Source organism: Scyliorhinus torazame, chromosome 16 (assembly GCF_047496885.1).
Source record: "Scyliorhinus torazame isolate Kashiwa2021f chromosome 16, sScyTor2.1, whole genome shotgun sequence".
NCBI lineage: Eukaryota > Metazoa > Chordata > Chondrichthyes > Carcharhiniformes > Scyliorhinidae > Scyliorhinus > Scyliorhinus torazame.
The window spans coordinates 123429477-123444683 of NC_092722.1; the positions used below are offsets into that span (position 1 = coordinate 123429477).

The 15207-nt window shown below is 45.8% G+C and overlaps 2 protein-coding genes across 2 annotated transcripts in view; both read right to left on the reverse strand.

Annotated features, from left to right (window-relative positions):
- Nucleotides 1-1254, reverse strand: part of LOC140393033 (interferon-induced protein with tetratricopeptide repeats 5-like) — a 50646-nt gene extending 49392 nt beyond the window's left edge. The window contains exon 1 of the transcript XR_011935469.1: nucleotides 1166-1254. The gene's annotated coding sequence lies outside the window, so the exon portion shown is untranslated. The remainder of the gene's footprint in view (nucleotides 1-1165) is intronic.
- Nucleotides 1255-9331: 8077 nt separating this feature from the next.
- On the reverse strand, nucleotides 9332-12098 carry LOC140392289 (interferon-induced protein with tetratricopeptide repeats 1-like). Its single transcript, XM_072477607.1, has 2 exons — nucleotides 11968-12098; nucleotides 9332-10745 (listed from the first exon to the last, which is right to left on the reverse strand). Exons 1-2 carry the CDS (start codon nucleotides 12096-12098, stop codon nucleotides 9332-9334), a joined length of 1545 nt encoding a protein of 514 aa, XP_072333708.1.
- Nucleotides 12099-15207: the final 3109 nt, after the last annotated feature.

Here is a 15207-nt window from a genome sequence, read left to right on the forward strand (position 1 = left end):
ATGTGCAGACTCCGCACAGGCAGTGACCCAAGCCGGAATCGAACCTGGGACCCTGGAGCTGTGAAGCAATTGTGCTATCCACAAGGCTACCGTGCTGCCCTAAATTCTCCTCACTAAATGCGCAACCCAGCACCTGACTCCGGCACGGACAATTAGGCACAAGGTAGAACTTTTGACAAACGCTAATCTATCTATTAAGCGATGTACAACCCTCAGCCCTGCTACCCTACTACCCAACACTGACGACGGCACACCTCACTTGTGAGACGGTTACGCACCTAGTAACTAAGCCACGCGCAGACCTCAGCGAGGTACCCCTGACCAACCCAGAGTTAACATATTTTGTAGATGGCTCAGTGCTCAGAAATCAGGAAGGAAAACGCTGCTCTGGCTATGCTATTGTGTCACCCCATGAAACCATAGAGGCAGCCACCCTTTGAGATAATTTTTCAGCTCAACAAGCTGAATTGTTTGCCCTTGTACGAGCCTGTATATTAGCCACTGGCAAGACCGTAAATATTTATACGGATATAAGGTATGCTTTTGGAGTGGCCCATGATTCTGGACAGATTTGGAAATTCAGGGGATTTCTACCATCATCAGGCTCCACTATTAAAAATGCAGAATTAATCGACAATCCTTTACGGGCAATTCAGACCCCAAAGCAATTGACAATTTTAAAATGTCAGGCCCACACAGGATATAATGACGAAATTTAAATAGGAATTGTAGGGCAGATGAAGCTGCAAAACAGGCAGCACTATCAGATACTTGTGTGCAAGTAACTGCCTATGTTTCAAGAGATACCAAGCCTGTTGATTCCCCACCAACCGACACCCAAGGTTTGAGACTCCATTCCAGATTCTACTGACGACCAACACCGCAGTGAAGGTTAAGGAGCGTCAGACATGGATACATGCATCGTACTGCAAAAGAGCCCCCGACCCTTTAAGCGGGTCTGCTCTGTGGCCACCTGGTCTCCCTGTCCGGTAGTGACAAGAGGGGCTCTGCTGCCAGAGCACCCATAGACGAAGGACTCTTCTGTCTCGCCTCTGCGGAGTTCTCCCGGCCCACCATCGCCAAGATCATCAGCAAGCTCCACATCGTCGGGTGCCCCATCTGTAAAACAGACAAAACACATCCTTGCCTCTACAGAACTACCTACCTTAAAGTGCATGGCTTCTATCCAGCGGCAGCAGCAGCTCCCGCTTTGAAGTTGGGAAATTGACATGAAATTGCCGCAGCCTGTCTTGTGATTCTGTGTCCACAGCCCGGCTCCATCAGGGTCCTAGTGCCTGCTGCCATCCGGCGGCGGCAGCAGCTCCCGCTTTGAAGTTGGGAAATCGACATGAAATTGCCGCAGCCTGTCTGTGGTTCTGTGTCCACAGCCCGGCTCCACTAGGGTCCTAGTGCCTGCTTCTCATTCATTATATCACTGCATTATGCGCTTCTGTGATCCCATGATCCTAAATAACCCACACACCACTAAACACTAATTAGAACTAACAGGGGGGGAATGCTATATACAATGCCACCCGTCTCCGGGTGGCCAAATTAAAACTGGACCCCGCTATACTGGGGCTGTTCACCTGTTTGGACCAACGGCTCGGGCCAGACCTCCCCCTCCCGGGGGTCCGGACTGCCCCTTGCCTCTCCTTTCCCAAAGGGTCAGGTAAAGAGACCCCTGCCCACAGCCCAACCAATCGACCCTCACAACTGTCCGATCACCACCAGGAGGCCTGAGAATGGTTTAGTGTTTGTCCCCACAAAGAAAATGTTGTACCAGGGGGTACATTATGCTGTCGCCTCAGTTGTACTGAATCTCTTAGCTGCAGGTATCGACGACGGAGGAAAATGAAGAGCCTTCAACGGGCTTTTGGGAAGAAGCGAAGTGCAGCCCAGAAAAGAGGATCCTTAGTGTAATAAAGAAATTCAAATGTAAATAGTTGTATGGATTCGCGGGTTTCAGTTATTTGATTGTGATATATGTACAGGGACCCTTACGTTTGGGGTTCCGGTGAAATGTGTGTATGTTACTGTGTGTTTAAATTAAGTATGGTCTTGTCTTTCCCTTTCAATGAAATTAGGGGTAGCCTAGATTAAGGGAACTGTCTTGGGACTTGTAGTTTCGCATGTTGTTGAGGGGGTGCCTACGGTCCACACAAAAGGAAATGATTGCCCTTCACCTGTGTCGATACGGTCCAAGCAGGTAGGGACGTATCGAAGGGGCATCTGTAAGATTTTCGGGCAATTCGGCCCTTTTTGGACTGCCCAGGAATAAAACCCAGAGACTGTAAACTGGACACTTTTCAGCCAAAGGAACGTAACCAAATTTCCCAGCAGGCTTGGTCCGCTGAGCTGAGATGGGGCATAGGTATTTACAAACCCTCCCCCCCCAGGCGCTCCAAGGAAGAAGGAGCCAGACAACTAGATAAGATTAAACACAGAGACAAAGGGGCATGGTAATACAAAGGGGCCTGCCTGCAAGCAGGACAATGGGATGGTCATAGCCCCATGCAGATGTAAATGACTTTGCCTCCACCAGAGCAGAATCCAATCAACACCCCCATCAACATAGCAGCGATCTCCGGAGCAGATGGAAGACTTTGAAAATCTTCACAAGGGAGCTCAATCTCGTTATCTCAAAAAGCAGACTGGAGGCGGACCTAGGGGAGGTACTCCCATCTTGACAGGTCTGACCGGCTCAAAGGGGGCAGGACCAGCGGGAACTTTAAACCTTATGGATTCAATGCAAAAGGGGCTGGCCGAACACAGGAAAAAGCCAGGTAAAACGGATATAAAAGGGGCTGCGTTTCGATTGAGGGTCTGTTGGCTTGACCTCTCCACCTTCGACTTGACCTCTCGCAGCCTGTGACCGTAAATACCCTGCAGCAGCTTGCGAAACTCCCTTGACCTTGATAGTGGTTGAGGCTTTGGGGCAGGGGGCTTGATTTGTATTTTGTGCCATTGCTAAAATTGTGTAACAATAAAATTTTACGTTGTGTCCGTTATAGTATTTCCTGAATAGACTTAGTTTGTGTTAGAGTTTAAGATTTTATTATAATTTCTTCTGTTTGATGATTTTGACCTGGGTTTTGCAATAAACCTCGATTTGCTGATAATTGGAGTCGTTTCAATTCTTCAATCTCTCACCAGCGATCTCTGACCAAGTCATTGTTAAGATATTCCTCACCTTAATTCCGGGGTCGAGAATCTAGGGTCATCTTGAACGATTCGAACTCGTTCACTCAGGACAGGCAGCTGGTTAGGTAATAAACAGCAGTGTCCTATTCTCTCTCTTGGGAAAGCTACTCCAGCGAAGTAGGAAGCGGGTGGGTGTTGTACCACCGGCAAGAGAGAGAATCACCTGGGCACTGGTGGGGGTCTGGATATCTGTGTGATATAAGCCTCAGGCTGCCCGTTAGGGATAAACGGCAGGCTTGATTCAGTGCTCTCTTCCGTGGAGGTGTCCCAGTGCGGCATCCCCTGGCCTCTGAAGTTTCAGTGCCAGCTGGAGAGAGACACACACAGATACTCAAACCCCAGATATCGGCCCAGTAGTGGCGTAGCAGTGATGGAACCCTCTACAGTCTGCCAAGAATGAGAATTGTATAATAATCAAACTTCTTAGAGTATGGAGGATGGTCAGTCAGCAAGAAGGGAGATCTAAATTAATTCCTGCTCTCTCTCTCAACCCGGATTTCCCACCATGGATTTGGTATCTGGCGAGGTAGAGACATTTGAAGAATGGGTGACGTGTTCTGCTGCATTCTTGTCATTGTTTGAGCAGGTAGGCCAACAATATGACATCCTGAGACACTCCTTTTTAAAATATCTGCAACGTAGAAACTTTATCCGTAGTAAGGCAACAATGCGTCTTGACTTTTCAGTCTCCCCGGTGGAATAAAATCCTGATTTCTGCAAAAGCTAAGCAGTTAATTGGCAAGTTTTATGACACTTGGTGTTCTAGATCCTGTGGGAGTATAATTGATAGACTGCAATCTTGGGAAAGAAGCCTTGCAGTGAATATTGATGGAGGCCTGGGGTAATATATGGGAAGATGCCAAGAACATTTCAGCCTGTAATAGAGCAAAGGAGATTAACTTCAAAATATTATACTGTCTGCATAAAACACTCAGCTTGAGACAGAGATTTGATCTTGCTGTATCCTCGATGTGTCTGACATTAATGATGAAAGGCAGCACAATATCCTAACCTTTGCGATACAGAAGAAAATCCTTTGCTCCTGGATCAGTGATACGTATCCCTCACATAAAATTATAATGGCGTTCCTAACTTGCCTACGTTGATCTAAATCGGATGCATTCCAGAGATTATGGGACCCCATATCTCAAATTTCGAGGTTCTACTATGTTGGACTTGATCCTACAAGGATTTCAATAAGTTATGTGGCACTATTTTGACTTTGTTGTATGTCAAGGTGTGCATCAGTTTGCCATGTTTGGATGGCCTTTTCCTCTTCTCCCTTATTCTTTATTTTATCCGTGTTTTTTATATTGTATGGTGGTAGACATTAAATCTAAGAATTAAGTGTGTTGGCGTATTCTCTTTTTTGGGTACAGATGTTTACAGAAGCATTTTTCCTGCACTGTACCAGTTTTGTTTTATAAATTTAGAGTACCAAAGTTTTTTTTTCCAATTAAGGGGCAATTTAGTGTGGCCAATCCACCTAACCTGCACATCTTTGGGTTGTGGGGGTGAAACCCATGCAGACATGGGGTGAATGTGCAAACTCCACACGGACAGTGACCCAGGGCCGGGATTCGAACCCATGTCCTCAGCGCCGCAGTCTCAGTGCTAACCACTGCGCCACATGCCGCCCTCCTGTACCAGCTTTTTGAGGTTTTGTTGCATTATTTGTAAAAGTGGAAAAACTCCACTAAAAGTATATTTTTAAAAATGGAATGTGTAAAATGTTGTTTTCCCAATGGTAGCAAGTGACCATGAACATTACCGACCACCAGAAATTATTTTGCTGATTTTTTCCTCATCATATTCTGTACCAGGCTAACTGTCCTCATTCACCAAGGACAATAATACAAATCTTAGCCACAGTTTCATTTCATTGGTTATTTTAACATTCAAACTTAGATTATACATTGAGAATTGCTATCTCTGTTTAAAAAAAAAATCAATATCAGCAACCATTGAATGTAATTATTTTTCAGCCTCTTTAACCCATTTTTATATCCTTTAGACTTCCCCCAGTTACTGCTTTCCCCCTCAGTGAGATGGTACAGTCTGTAGAAAATGGTCTTTCCCGTGTATTGTCCAGGCTGCTCTGTGTTGGCCAATGAGGGACTCGGATGGTTTGATGGAGGGTTGGTGAAGCTGACAAGTTACAGGACAGCGAGACTCCCAGTGACAGAGGCTGAGATCTGAATGAACGCTCTGGATGGGAGTCTGATCGTCAGTCAGCAAATCCTCACAGCAACAGAATCGAGCTGTTAATTTATCTGAAGAGTCTGCAGTGATTGTTGGCCCTTTCTCCACTGTCACAGATGGACAATGGGGAACGTTTCTCTGAAGAGGCAGCAAGTGGAAGATCGGGTGGCAGAGTGATTTGTTATACCCTCTGTGGCTGGATTGGATATTGTTATTACACCATTATTATCATAAAAACACCATAAAATACACACTCAGAGTACACTGAAATTTATTGTAACACCCGCAATATTGTTTCATATAAATTGCTGTTAAAACACACTGAACAGATAGTGATCATTTTAAAACACGTATGTGTCATCTATATTTGGAGAGGGGGCCTGTTTAGCTCAGTTGGCTGGACGGCTGGTTTGTGATACAGAGCAAAGCCAGAAGTACAATTCCCATATCGACTGAGGTTATTCATGAAGGTCCCACTTTCTCAACTTTCGCCCTTGCCTGAGATGTGGTGATCCACATTTAAATAACCACTAGTCAGCTCTCAACCTAAAAGGGAAAAGCAGCCGAAAGTCATCTGTGTCTATAACGACTTTCCTTATCTTTGGACATTGATTTACGGGCCCGCTCGAGCGGCATTATCACATCCGACTCAGGATGCGACAAGGCCGATAAAACTAGCGAGAGGCGTCTCGTGAGATTTGTGACGCTTGGGATGCCTCGTGAGATCTAACGAGATCTCCCGAGATGTCGTGATCTAGATCTGCTCCCCCACTAGGCGGGATCTAGGTTCACATATTTAAGTGAGCTGTTCGGCTCACTTAAAGATGTATGTGCCGAATTCTCCCAAGGTCCGGGATTGAACGCCAGTGCCTGGGAGAAGTTCCCCCTCATCCCACCTCCATGGGCCACATTTGTGTAGACCAGTATCAGTTGGCGCAATTCCAAGGTGCACAGTTCCAAGGTGCACAGGTGCCAGGTTGGAAATGCCAGGAATTGGCCTAGGGTGCCCGGCCCTTGTGAGGGGGGTGAGAGGGGGGGGGGGGGGGGGTAAGGGAGTCACTCGGACCCCATAAAAGGTAAGTTGGGGGGTTGGGTGTGTCCAGAGGCCATGGTGGGGGATCCAGAGATTGGGGAGATCGGGATTGCATTTAAAAATGCTTATCAGTGCAGGAAATAAAGGTAAGTGCGGTCTTGGCTGGGCGTTCCTCACCGAGGCCAAAAAAGACCAGAGTCCCATTTGATAGTGGGGTCATGCTCGGCAATGCAGTCAAGAAACACCCCGGTAAACGCAGCCAAAATGGGACTCTTTTTTTCCCATTAAATCACGTCCGTCTATCTCCTAGTTGAATCGGTTACATCAGAATTGGATAGAGATGATTTACAATAACATATATATACACAACAGGAGCAGCAGCAACTCCCTCGCTGCTCACTCCTCTCTAGCTGGTGCCAAACTGGCCAGCTCTATTTATGCAGGGAATCTGTTTATGATTTCTCTGCCCCCCTCATTGGGGAAGCTCATACCCCCTAAGGATTGTGGGATTGCCATTAGTCCTCAGCCAGTGGTAAGCAGGCAGGTTATAACAGGTGAGTTTTTGTGTCATAAACAGGGTGACATAAACTACTTGTTAGTGTCTTAAAATCAGTTCCTTTAGTTGAACTGCAGTTCAGATAGTGAATAGAGGATTGGTCAGCTCAATGGGAGCAGAAAGTAGCATAATTGGGTCTTTTTTAGGTTGGCAAGATGTGACGAGTGGATTGCCGCAGGAATCAGTGCTGGGGCCTGAACTATTCAAAATTAATAGAAATGACTTGAATGAAGGGCCTGAATGTGTGCTTGTTAAATTTGCAGGCGGCACAAAAATAGGTTGAAATATAAGTTGTGAGGGTGACATAAGGGTCGGAATTTTCCAGCCCACCCTCAGCGGGTTCCCCCATGGAGGGGCCGATGAGCCATTGAAATCCCCAGCGAGATCGGAACCAGGAGAATCCGCTGGCATGAATGGTTGGAAAATTCTGGCCAAGGAGTCTGCAAAGGTATATGGACAGATTCAATGAGCGGCAGAGGGAGTATAATGTGAGAAAATATGAACATGTTCACTTGGGCAGCAAGAACTGATATGCAGTAAATTATTTATACAGAGGGAGGTTGAAGAAACCGGAGGTATAGAGGGATCTGGGTGTCCCGGTACATGAATCAGGAACAGTTAGTGCGCAGAAAAAGCAAGTGATTAGGAAGTTACTGCTTATTGCCGAGGAATAGAATACATTAAAGGAGGGATGATTTCACACATCTGTACAGATCAGCACTGATGAGGCCACAACCAGAATACCGGGAACAGTTTGGTGTCCTGATTTAAGAAAGGACATAATTACATTGCAAGCAGTTGAGAGGCTGCTCAACAAGATAACCAGAAAATGTGGAAAATCTCAGCTGGTCTGTCAGTATCTGTGGAGAGAGAACAGCTAATGTTTCGAGTCAGGGTGACTCTTTGTCAGAGTACCTATTCCTCCTGTATCTATTGGAGTTTAAAAGATTGAGAGGTGAACTTAATTAAACATATAAGATTTTGATGGGACTTGACTGGGTGAATATGCTGAAAGGATGGTTCCCCTTGAGAGAGAGACTAGAATGAGGTGACACAGTTTAAATATAAGGGATAGTTAATATGGAGTAAAGGATTTTTTTTCTCTCAGAGAGCTGTATATCGTTGGATCTCGCTTCACCAGGGATCGATGAGGCTTGGTAAATATTATTTTTATGGCAGCAATAGATCGATTCTTGACGGGAAAGCGAGTCAAAGATTATCAGGGTAGGTGGAATATGGGGCTGGATTCTACAATTCTGAGACTAAGTACTGACCCCGGCGTGGGAACGGCGGCGTTTTATGACCGAAAAAACAGCACAATAGCCACTGATCCTCTGTCTGGTGGGGGGCTAGCAGAGCATCGTAGAGCCTGAGGCTCTAGCTGCAGTTATGGCTGGAGAATTGCCGGGTCCATGGTCCCGCATGCACACGGGGGCGGCCTGCAGCAGCCGCGCCGTCCAACATGGTGCCGGCTGCACGCGGACTCAGTCTGCCAAATAGTGACCTCCCCTTTGGCCAGGCTCGCCACCCCTGGACCACCCCCCACCAGTGCCCAAGCCTCCGCCAAAGCCCCCCCTGCCCACGGATCGGCTCCCCCCCCAACTGTGGTAACGCTGAACTTAGTCTGTAGCCGCCACGCGAGTTTCCGGAAAGAAATACGACATTCGACTGACGCCGTTGGAAAGTCGGCCCATCAGGGACGGAGCATCGGGGGGAGGCTCTGGTTCTGAGGCTGTCCCGGCGGCGCGTGGCATACTCTGTGAGCTTGCCGTTTTGGAGGGGGCGGAGCATCACCAAAGCAGCGACGCCCCTGATATCGGCGCCAACGGGTATTCTCTGGCCGATTGCCAAACGCGATTTTGGCATCGAAGACCGGAGAATTCCGCCCATGGAGTTCAGGCCACAATCAGGCTGTCGTCTTATTGAATGGCAGAACAGGCCTGAGGGGCTGAATGGCCTATCCCTGCTCCTAATTCCTACATTTGGATCTTCAGAAGATGACCTATATCCAATTCATTCAATAATTCTAATCCCCCAAACCCACAGGATATCGTTTCTTTGTACACAGCAAAATGTCAACAAAGGTTATTTCACCAATATTGTCAATATCCCTGAATGAAGCACACACATTTAGAACAATTAGTAGAAGATTATTATTGGAAACTCATACTCCCAAGTAAAATGCTCATTTGAAAGAAAATGTCAGAAGAATTCAAGTGAAAAATTACCCGACGAAAGCTGTCTCTATCTCAGAGAGTATACGCCGTGTGTAATTTTAGCTGGAAACTGAGCGATGGCACAGATAGAAATGGATAATTTAGAGAAAGACTACATCGCTATTCTTCATCGCCATGAGGAAACTTCAAAATCTTTTCAAAGCATTCAATAGCTTCACTCTCCTTTCCATCCAGCAGATACATCAACCCACGAATGCAAAAGACCTTGTTGTTCCATTGGTTCTTGCGAAGTTGTCTCTCTACTATGGTCTCCAAATGGTTGTGGCACCTTTTCCGTGCTGTTGAGTCACATTTGATTTTTAATCCTTCCAGAAAATAGTTTATAGCATTTGCTTCTGAATGTTTGTGATACAGTTGAAATAGCGCAGCATGTAAACGTATCTCTTGCTTATTTTCTGGACAAGTGTTTTCCAATTCCAGTAGGCTGCTGTAGATCTTCGCTGCTTCATCATATTCTTCATTTAATGAATAGGTTTTTGCATAATCCAGTTTTGCAATAATACATGATTGCTTGAGCTCAATTGCTTTTTTAAAACATTCTTTGCAGTTTTTGACTAACCTAGTTTTCTTTTCAAAATCAGGATTTCTAGGATCCCGGCTGCCTGGATTCTTTTTCAGAAGGCATATTTGTTTTTTGTAACACTGACCTTTCTGATGGTATAAGAATGTAGATTTAGGTGTCATTTTTAATGCTTTGTCCAGCAGCGTCAGGGCTTTTTCGATATCTCCTGCACATCTGTAAAATTTTGCTGCATAACGGAGCACATAGGGAAGATCAGGGGACTTCTCCAGTGCTTGTTTAACTAATGTGTCTGCTTCCTCATATTGCTCGAAGACTCGGAGCTTCAGAGCCAACTGCACCATTGCTTCAGCGTCATTGGGATCGAGCACAAGCACACGTCTCCATTGCTTCACTGATTGACTTGAGTCAACACTCTCAGTGACACCAGAAAGCCCTTCCAGACGAGACAGGACAATCGCATATCCAACGTTCCAATCAATGTTACTTGGATCTTCCTCCAGAGCCGTTTCAAAACATTCCATTGCCTCTTTATAGTGTTGAATGTCATATTTCAACAGTGACCAACCCTTCTCCCCGTCTACTTCAGGTATCATTGCTGTGTACCGAGAGGCATCAGGAAATTGTTTACAGATCCTCTCCAGTTTGTCGAGGTAGGACTGAGCCTCTGTCAGTTGTCCCATGTGATAATATACCCACGCATAGTTTCCATAGGTGATGATGATTCTTTTATCAAATTCATCTTCATGATTCTCCCTCAGAACCTTTACAGCTTCCTTTAAGTTTTGAATCGCCTCCTCATAGTTTCCTTGCAGACAGTTTAAAAAAGCGAGTTGGTTGTAAGACCTGGCTTGATATTTCAGATCAAGATCTATTGAATCTTGTAATCTTTGCTTCGTATCGTCCAGGTCAATGTATTCTCTCTGTGGAGCCCACGTGAAGTGGCATTGAAGCTGATCGAGCTCCACTTTCAACAAATCTTTCTGTGTGTTACTGCAAGAGAAAAAAAATCTTTCATGATCCATTTGCAACTTGCTGATAATGAACTATTTTTCCATGGAATTATTTTTAACCCGGGCCTTTGGTTAACACTAGATGACAGAGTAAGGATAATTAGCAATTTACAGTACCATATGGTATTATGGCATTTAATTTATATTCCAGTACTGGGTCTTACTGGTGGCTCTGAACACTGAAATTACAAGAGAATTATTGTTTATGACACTTGTTTAATGCAGGTTTGTCCAAGGTAAGGCCTGCAGGTTGACTGTGGCCCGTGAAGCCTCTTTCCGGAGTTCTCAAAATTCCTGTCAACCAGCAGACTTTCACTGCAAAATTCTGCTTGGAGCTGCTCCTCCAATCATTATTGTTTCTCTCCCATCTTTGCTGCTGATAGGCTGACTGGTGAACGTATCAGCAGCAAATAGGGGATAAACAGCCTCTGATTGGTAGAGCAGCAAACAGTGCTCTGAAGGCTGGTGTGTGAGAGAAGGGAAGGTATCTCAGGCTGGAGCCCTGGGAGACAGGTATGGCGAGGCCAGGGAGGAGGAAATCTTGTCATATTTGCAGGACCAGGAAGGTGATCGACTGGGTGTGGGGAAAGATTGATTGATTGAGTGACTGAATAATGTGTGTGTGAATGAGTCAATGAGTGAGTAACTGAGTGAGTGTTTGGGAGTGAATGATTGACTCAGCGTGTGTGTGGCATTGAGTAACTGAGCATGTTTGTGTGTGTGAGGGAGTGTGTGAGTGAGTGTGTGCTGGTGTGAGTGACTGTGTGTGTATATGTGGCAGTGAGTAACTGAGCGGTGTGTGTGTGGGAGTGATTGATTTTGTGTGTGTGTTTGTGTGTATATGTGGCAGTGAGTAACTGAACATGTGTGTGTATGTGGGAGTGAGTGACTGAGTGTGTGTGCGCATGTGGGTGGGGTGGTGAGTAAGTGAGTAACTGTGTGTTAGTGAGTGATTGGGAGTGAGTGTGTGCATGTGGGTGGGGCACTGAGTAAATGTGTATGTATTAGTGAATAATTGGGAGTAACTGAGTGTGTCTGTGGGGGTGGGGGTGGGAGTGAGTGACTGGGGGTGAGTGACCCCAAGACCCCATATTTTTGATCATGAGATGCTCACAGGGCAAGTAATTTGCTGCCCACTCATTTGTACATTTGAATATAATTTAAATACTCTGTTTTTAGGAACACAATAAAAAGCTAATTACAAAAGTTTGATTGCTATGCTTTGAGAACATTTGCTGCTAACAGCTATATCAGTGAACTCCTGACCCTGAGAGAGCCACTCAGTCAGCAGCCCCTCTTCACAAATCCTCTCGCCCCACTCGCACATGAGCATCTTTGTCACCCGGTCCCACCAGGGTCATGGTCTCAGCAGCCAGGCCATTCCTGATACTCAGACTGCTGACCTGCCAACAGGTCAAGTAACCGTCTCTCCCACTCGGACTGTGTTTCAGTGAGCAGCTGCTGCTCTCGAACCGCTGTCACGCACCGCGGTGCTCAGACTCATGCACCTGTCACTCAACTTCCTACTGCTCGTTACTCCTCCAATCAACGGTTGTTTCTCTCCCACACTTGCTGCTAATTGGCATCTCACTCAACACCCGGCATCAGATCCCACTCCATTGTCAGACTCCAATCTCTTGCTCCGTGATTACGATTGGATCAGCACCCTGACCACTCCTGAGGATGGGATCTCTGAGGTAGGGGCCTATGGGGGATCCACACCCACTGATGCTCCTATTAACACAACAGCTGGCACTGTACATCCTCCGGAAGCTCTGGTCTCCTCCAACGTGGTCAGTCTGGCAGAGAAACTAATTTGTCGATCAGGCCCGCCGCTGGGCAGGATTCCTGTTCAACAACACAAATGCACAAATATTCCTGTTCCCAAAACCCGTGACTCTCCACTCACACAACCCACCCCAGTCAATATCCGACCCAGTGAGTGACATGGAATAGTTTAAGCTGATTAAAAGGAGATTTGTGAAGGACATGTCATGACAATCTATTCTAATTTTTGAAGCGGTAACTTGCATATTGTCATAATCATCTAATTTTATCATTGAAAAGTAATTTTTAGTTTTAAGAATTGAACTTAAATGTAGATAAATGGAAACACCTGATTGAGCAACTGGGAAAATGCAATTGCCGAGTATCCAAAGTCTCCACCTTTAACTCACAGTTGGACACATTTGGGGAGGGTCCTGAGGAGTGGGAGGAATTACTCATTGTAAGTTAAAACAGATTTGAGATCATTCCAGCTCGCAGAATTTATTTCATCAGTTGACAATTAGCAGTGAAAAATTTAAACAATGGATGGTCCATCTTTGACTATTTGGTCTGGACAGGAGGTCCAAGGTTGTTTCAATAAATTATTTGGATTATTCATCTCGATCCCAGATCACTGTGGGGACAAATCTGCTGCTCTATGGGTCGTTGGAGAACGGACGGATGACTGTGGACGTGTGTCAAGATCCTGTGAAAGTCCTGACGTGTGGACCTATGTGTGGACCTATGCTCACCGGAACCCTCTGGGAACGTCTCTGATCCTGAGTAAAATTCAGAGATTGTGGATATTTCCTCAGTACTTATCTGGATAGTTGCCGAGGAAATGCTAAACGGATTAAAAACCAAGTCCAGTACCTTTTAACAGCACTACTGACATCATATCACCCACCTAACAACTCACCAACCCCTGACTACATCACAGCCCAATGGAACTACCCCCTACTACCTGACTATCACCCTGATCAAACCCAACTATCCTCCAGCACATCTGACGATGCTGCCCACCCAACATTTCCACCAACTGTAGAAGCTCTTTGGATTCTCCTTTGCATTATTTACCAAAGCAATTTCATGTCCCCTTTTTGCCCTCCTGATTTCCCTCTTAACTCTATTTTGACAATCTCTATACTCTTTAAGGGATCCACTTGATCCCAGTTGTTTATGTACGTCATATGCCTCCTTCTTCTTTTTGACCAGAGTCTCAATATCTCGAGTCATCCAGGGTTCCCTACTTCTACCAGCCTTGCCCTTCACTCTAAAGGGAATGTGCTTACCCTGAACCCTGGTTAACACATTTTTAAAAGCCTCCCATTTACCAGCCGACCCTTTGCCTGCCAACAGTCTCCCCCAATCTACCTCTGAAAGTTCCTGTCTGGTACCATCAAAATTGGCCTTGCCCCAATTAAGAATTTTAACTCTTGGGCCAGACCTATCATTCTCCATAGCTATCTTAAAACTAATGGAGTTATGGTCACTTGTCCCAAAGTGATCCCTCACTAACACTTCTGTCACTTGCCCTTCCTTATTTCCCAAGACGAGGTCAAGTTTTGCCCCCTCTCTAGTCAGTCCATCCACATACTGAATGAGAAATTCCTCCTGAATACACTCAACAAATTTCCCTCCATCCAAGCCCCTAATGCTATGGCTGTCCCAGTCAATGTTGGGAAAGTTGAAGTCCCCTACTATTACCAACCTATTTTTCTTGCAGCTATCTGTAATCTCCTGACATATTTGCTCCTCAATTTCCCGCTGACTATTTGGGGGCCTGTAGTACAGTCCTATCAAGGTGATCTCTCCCTTCTTATTTTTCAGTTCCGCCCATATAGACTCAGTGGGCGAACCCTCGGATATATCCCCTCTAAGTACTGCCGTGATGTTCTCCCTAATCAAAAACGCCACTCCCCCTCCTCTCTTGTGACAAAGTCTCCACTCACTGTGACAAATAATCCCACTCTCGTGTTTTAACTCCCGTGTAATTTATACTATTGTATTTCAGAAAACAAGCTCCTTGTCCGCTAGTCTACATGCCTAATCGTCTAACACACAGAATGCCAATGAAATTTACCTCATAACGCTGATCGAAAGCCAAATTCCTTCTTCAACTTTAGCTCCACCGGCGAGTTGTCGATGAACAGTGCTCGATGTGTTCTCATTTCCAGATAATTTATATCCTGAGTGTGAGAATAGAAACTGAACCTAACCATCATTGTTTTACTCCAGGGAAAATGGTGCCAAAACAAGAGTTGTTTATAACGTCCCAGATCTCCATGGAGATTATATGATACTATATATATGATCTTATTGACAACATGGACCTGCTCACAAACACAGAAGCAATCAACAAGCCCAACCTGTTTGATTAATCTCACCTTTGCCTCTTTACCACATTCCCCATATTCTCACCAGGAATCCACTGGCAGGAGATGCTTCAATTACTTTTCCAGGATAAATTGATCCCAGTGTCGGTAACACCAACATCTGGAAATTCGAGTCAGGCTGCTCAGTCGCTGGAATGGGGTTGGGGTAGCACACCCTACCCACCCTGCCTGAGCCCTGGCACCATCGCCAATGCCAGGGTCAGGGACATCAGTGTGAAGGGAGTGAACAGTTTCAGAATACCCGCCCCACCACGCCCCCTGCTAAGACCAATGATCTGG

Coding starts and splice junctions, on each gene's coding strand:
- LOC140392289 (XM_072477607.1), bottom strand. CDS start 12,098: ATGCTCATGTGCGAGTGGGGCGAGAGGATTTGTGAAGAGGGGCTGCTG. Junction 10,746..11,967: donor AGCATAGCAATCAAACTTTT/GTAATTAGCTTT, acceptor TTTCTCTTGCAG/TAACACACAGAAAGATTTGT.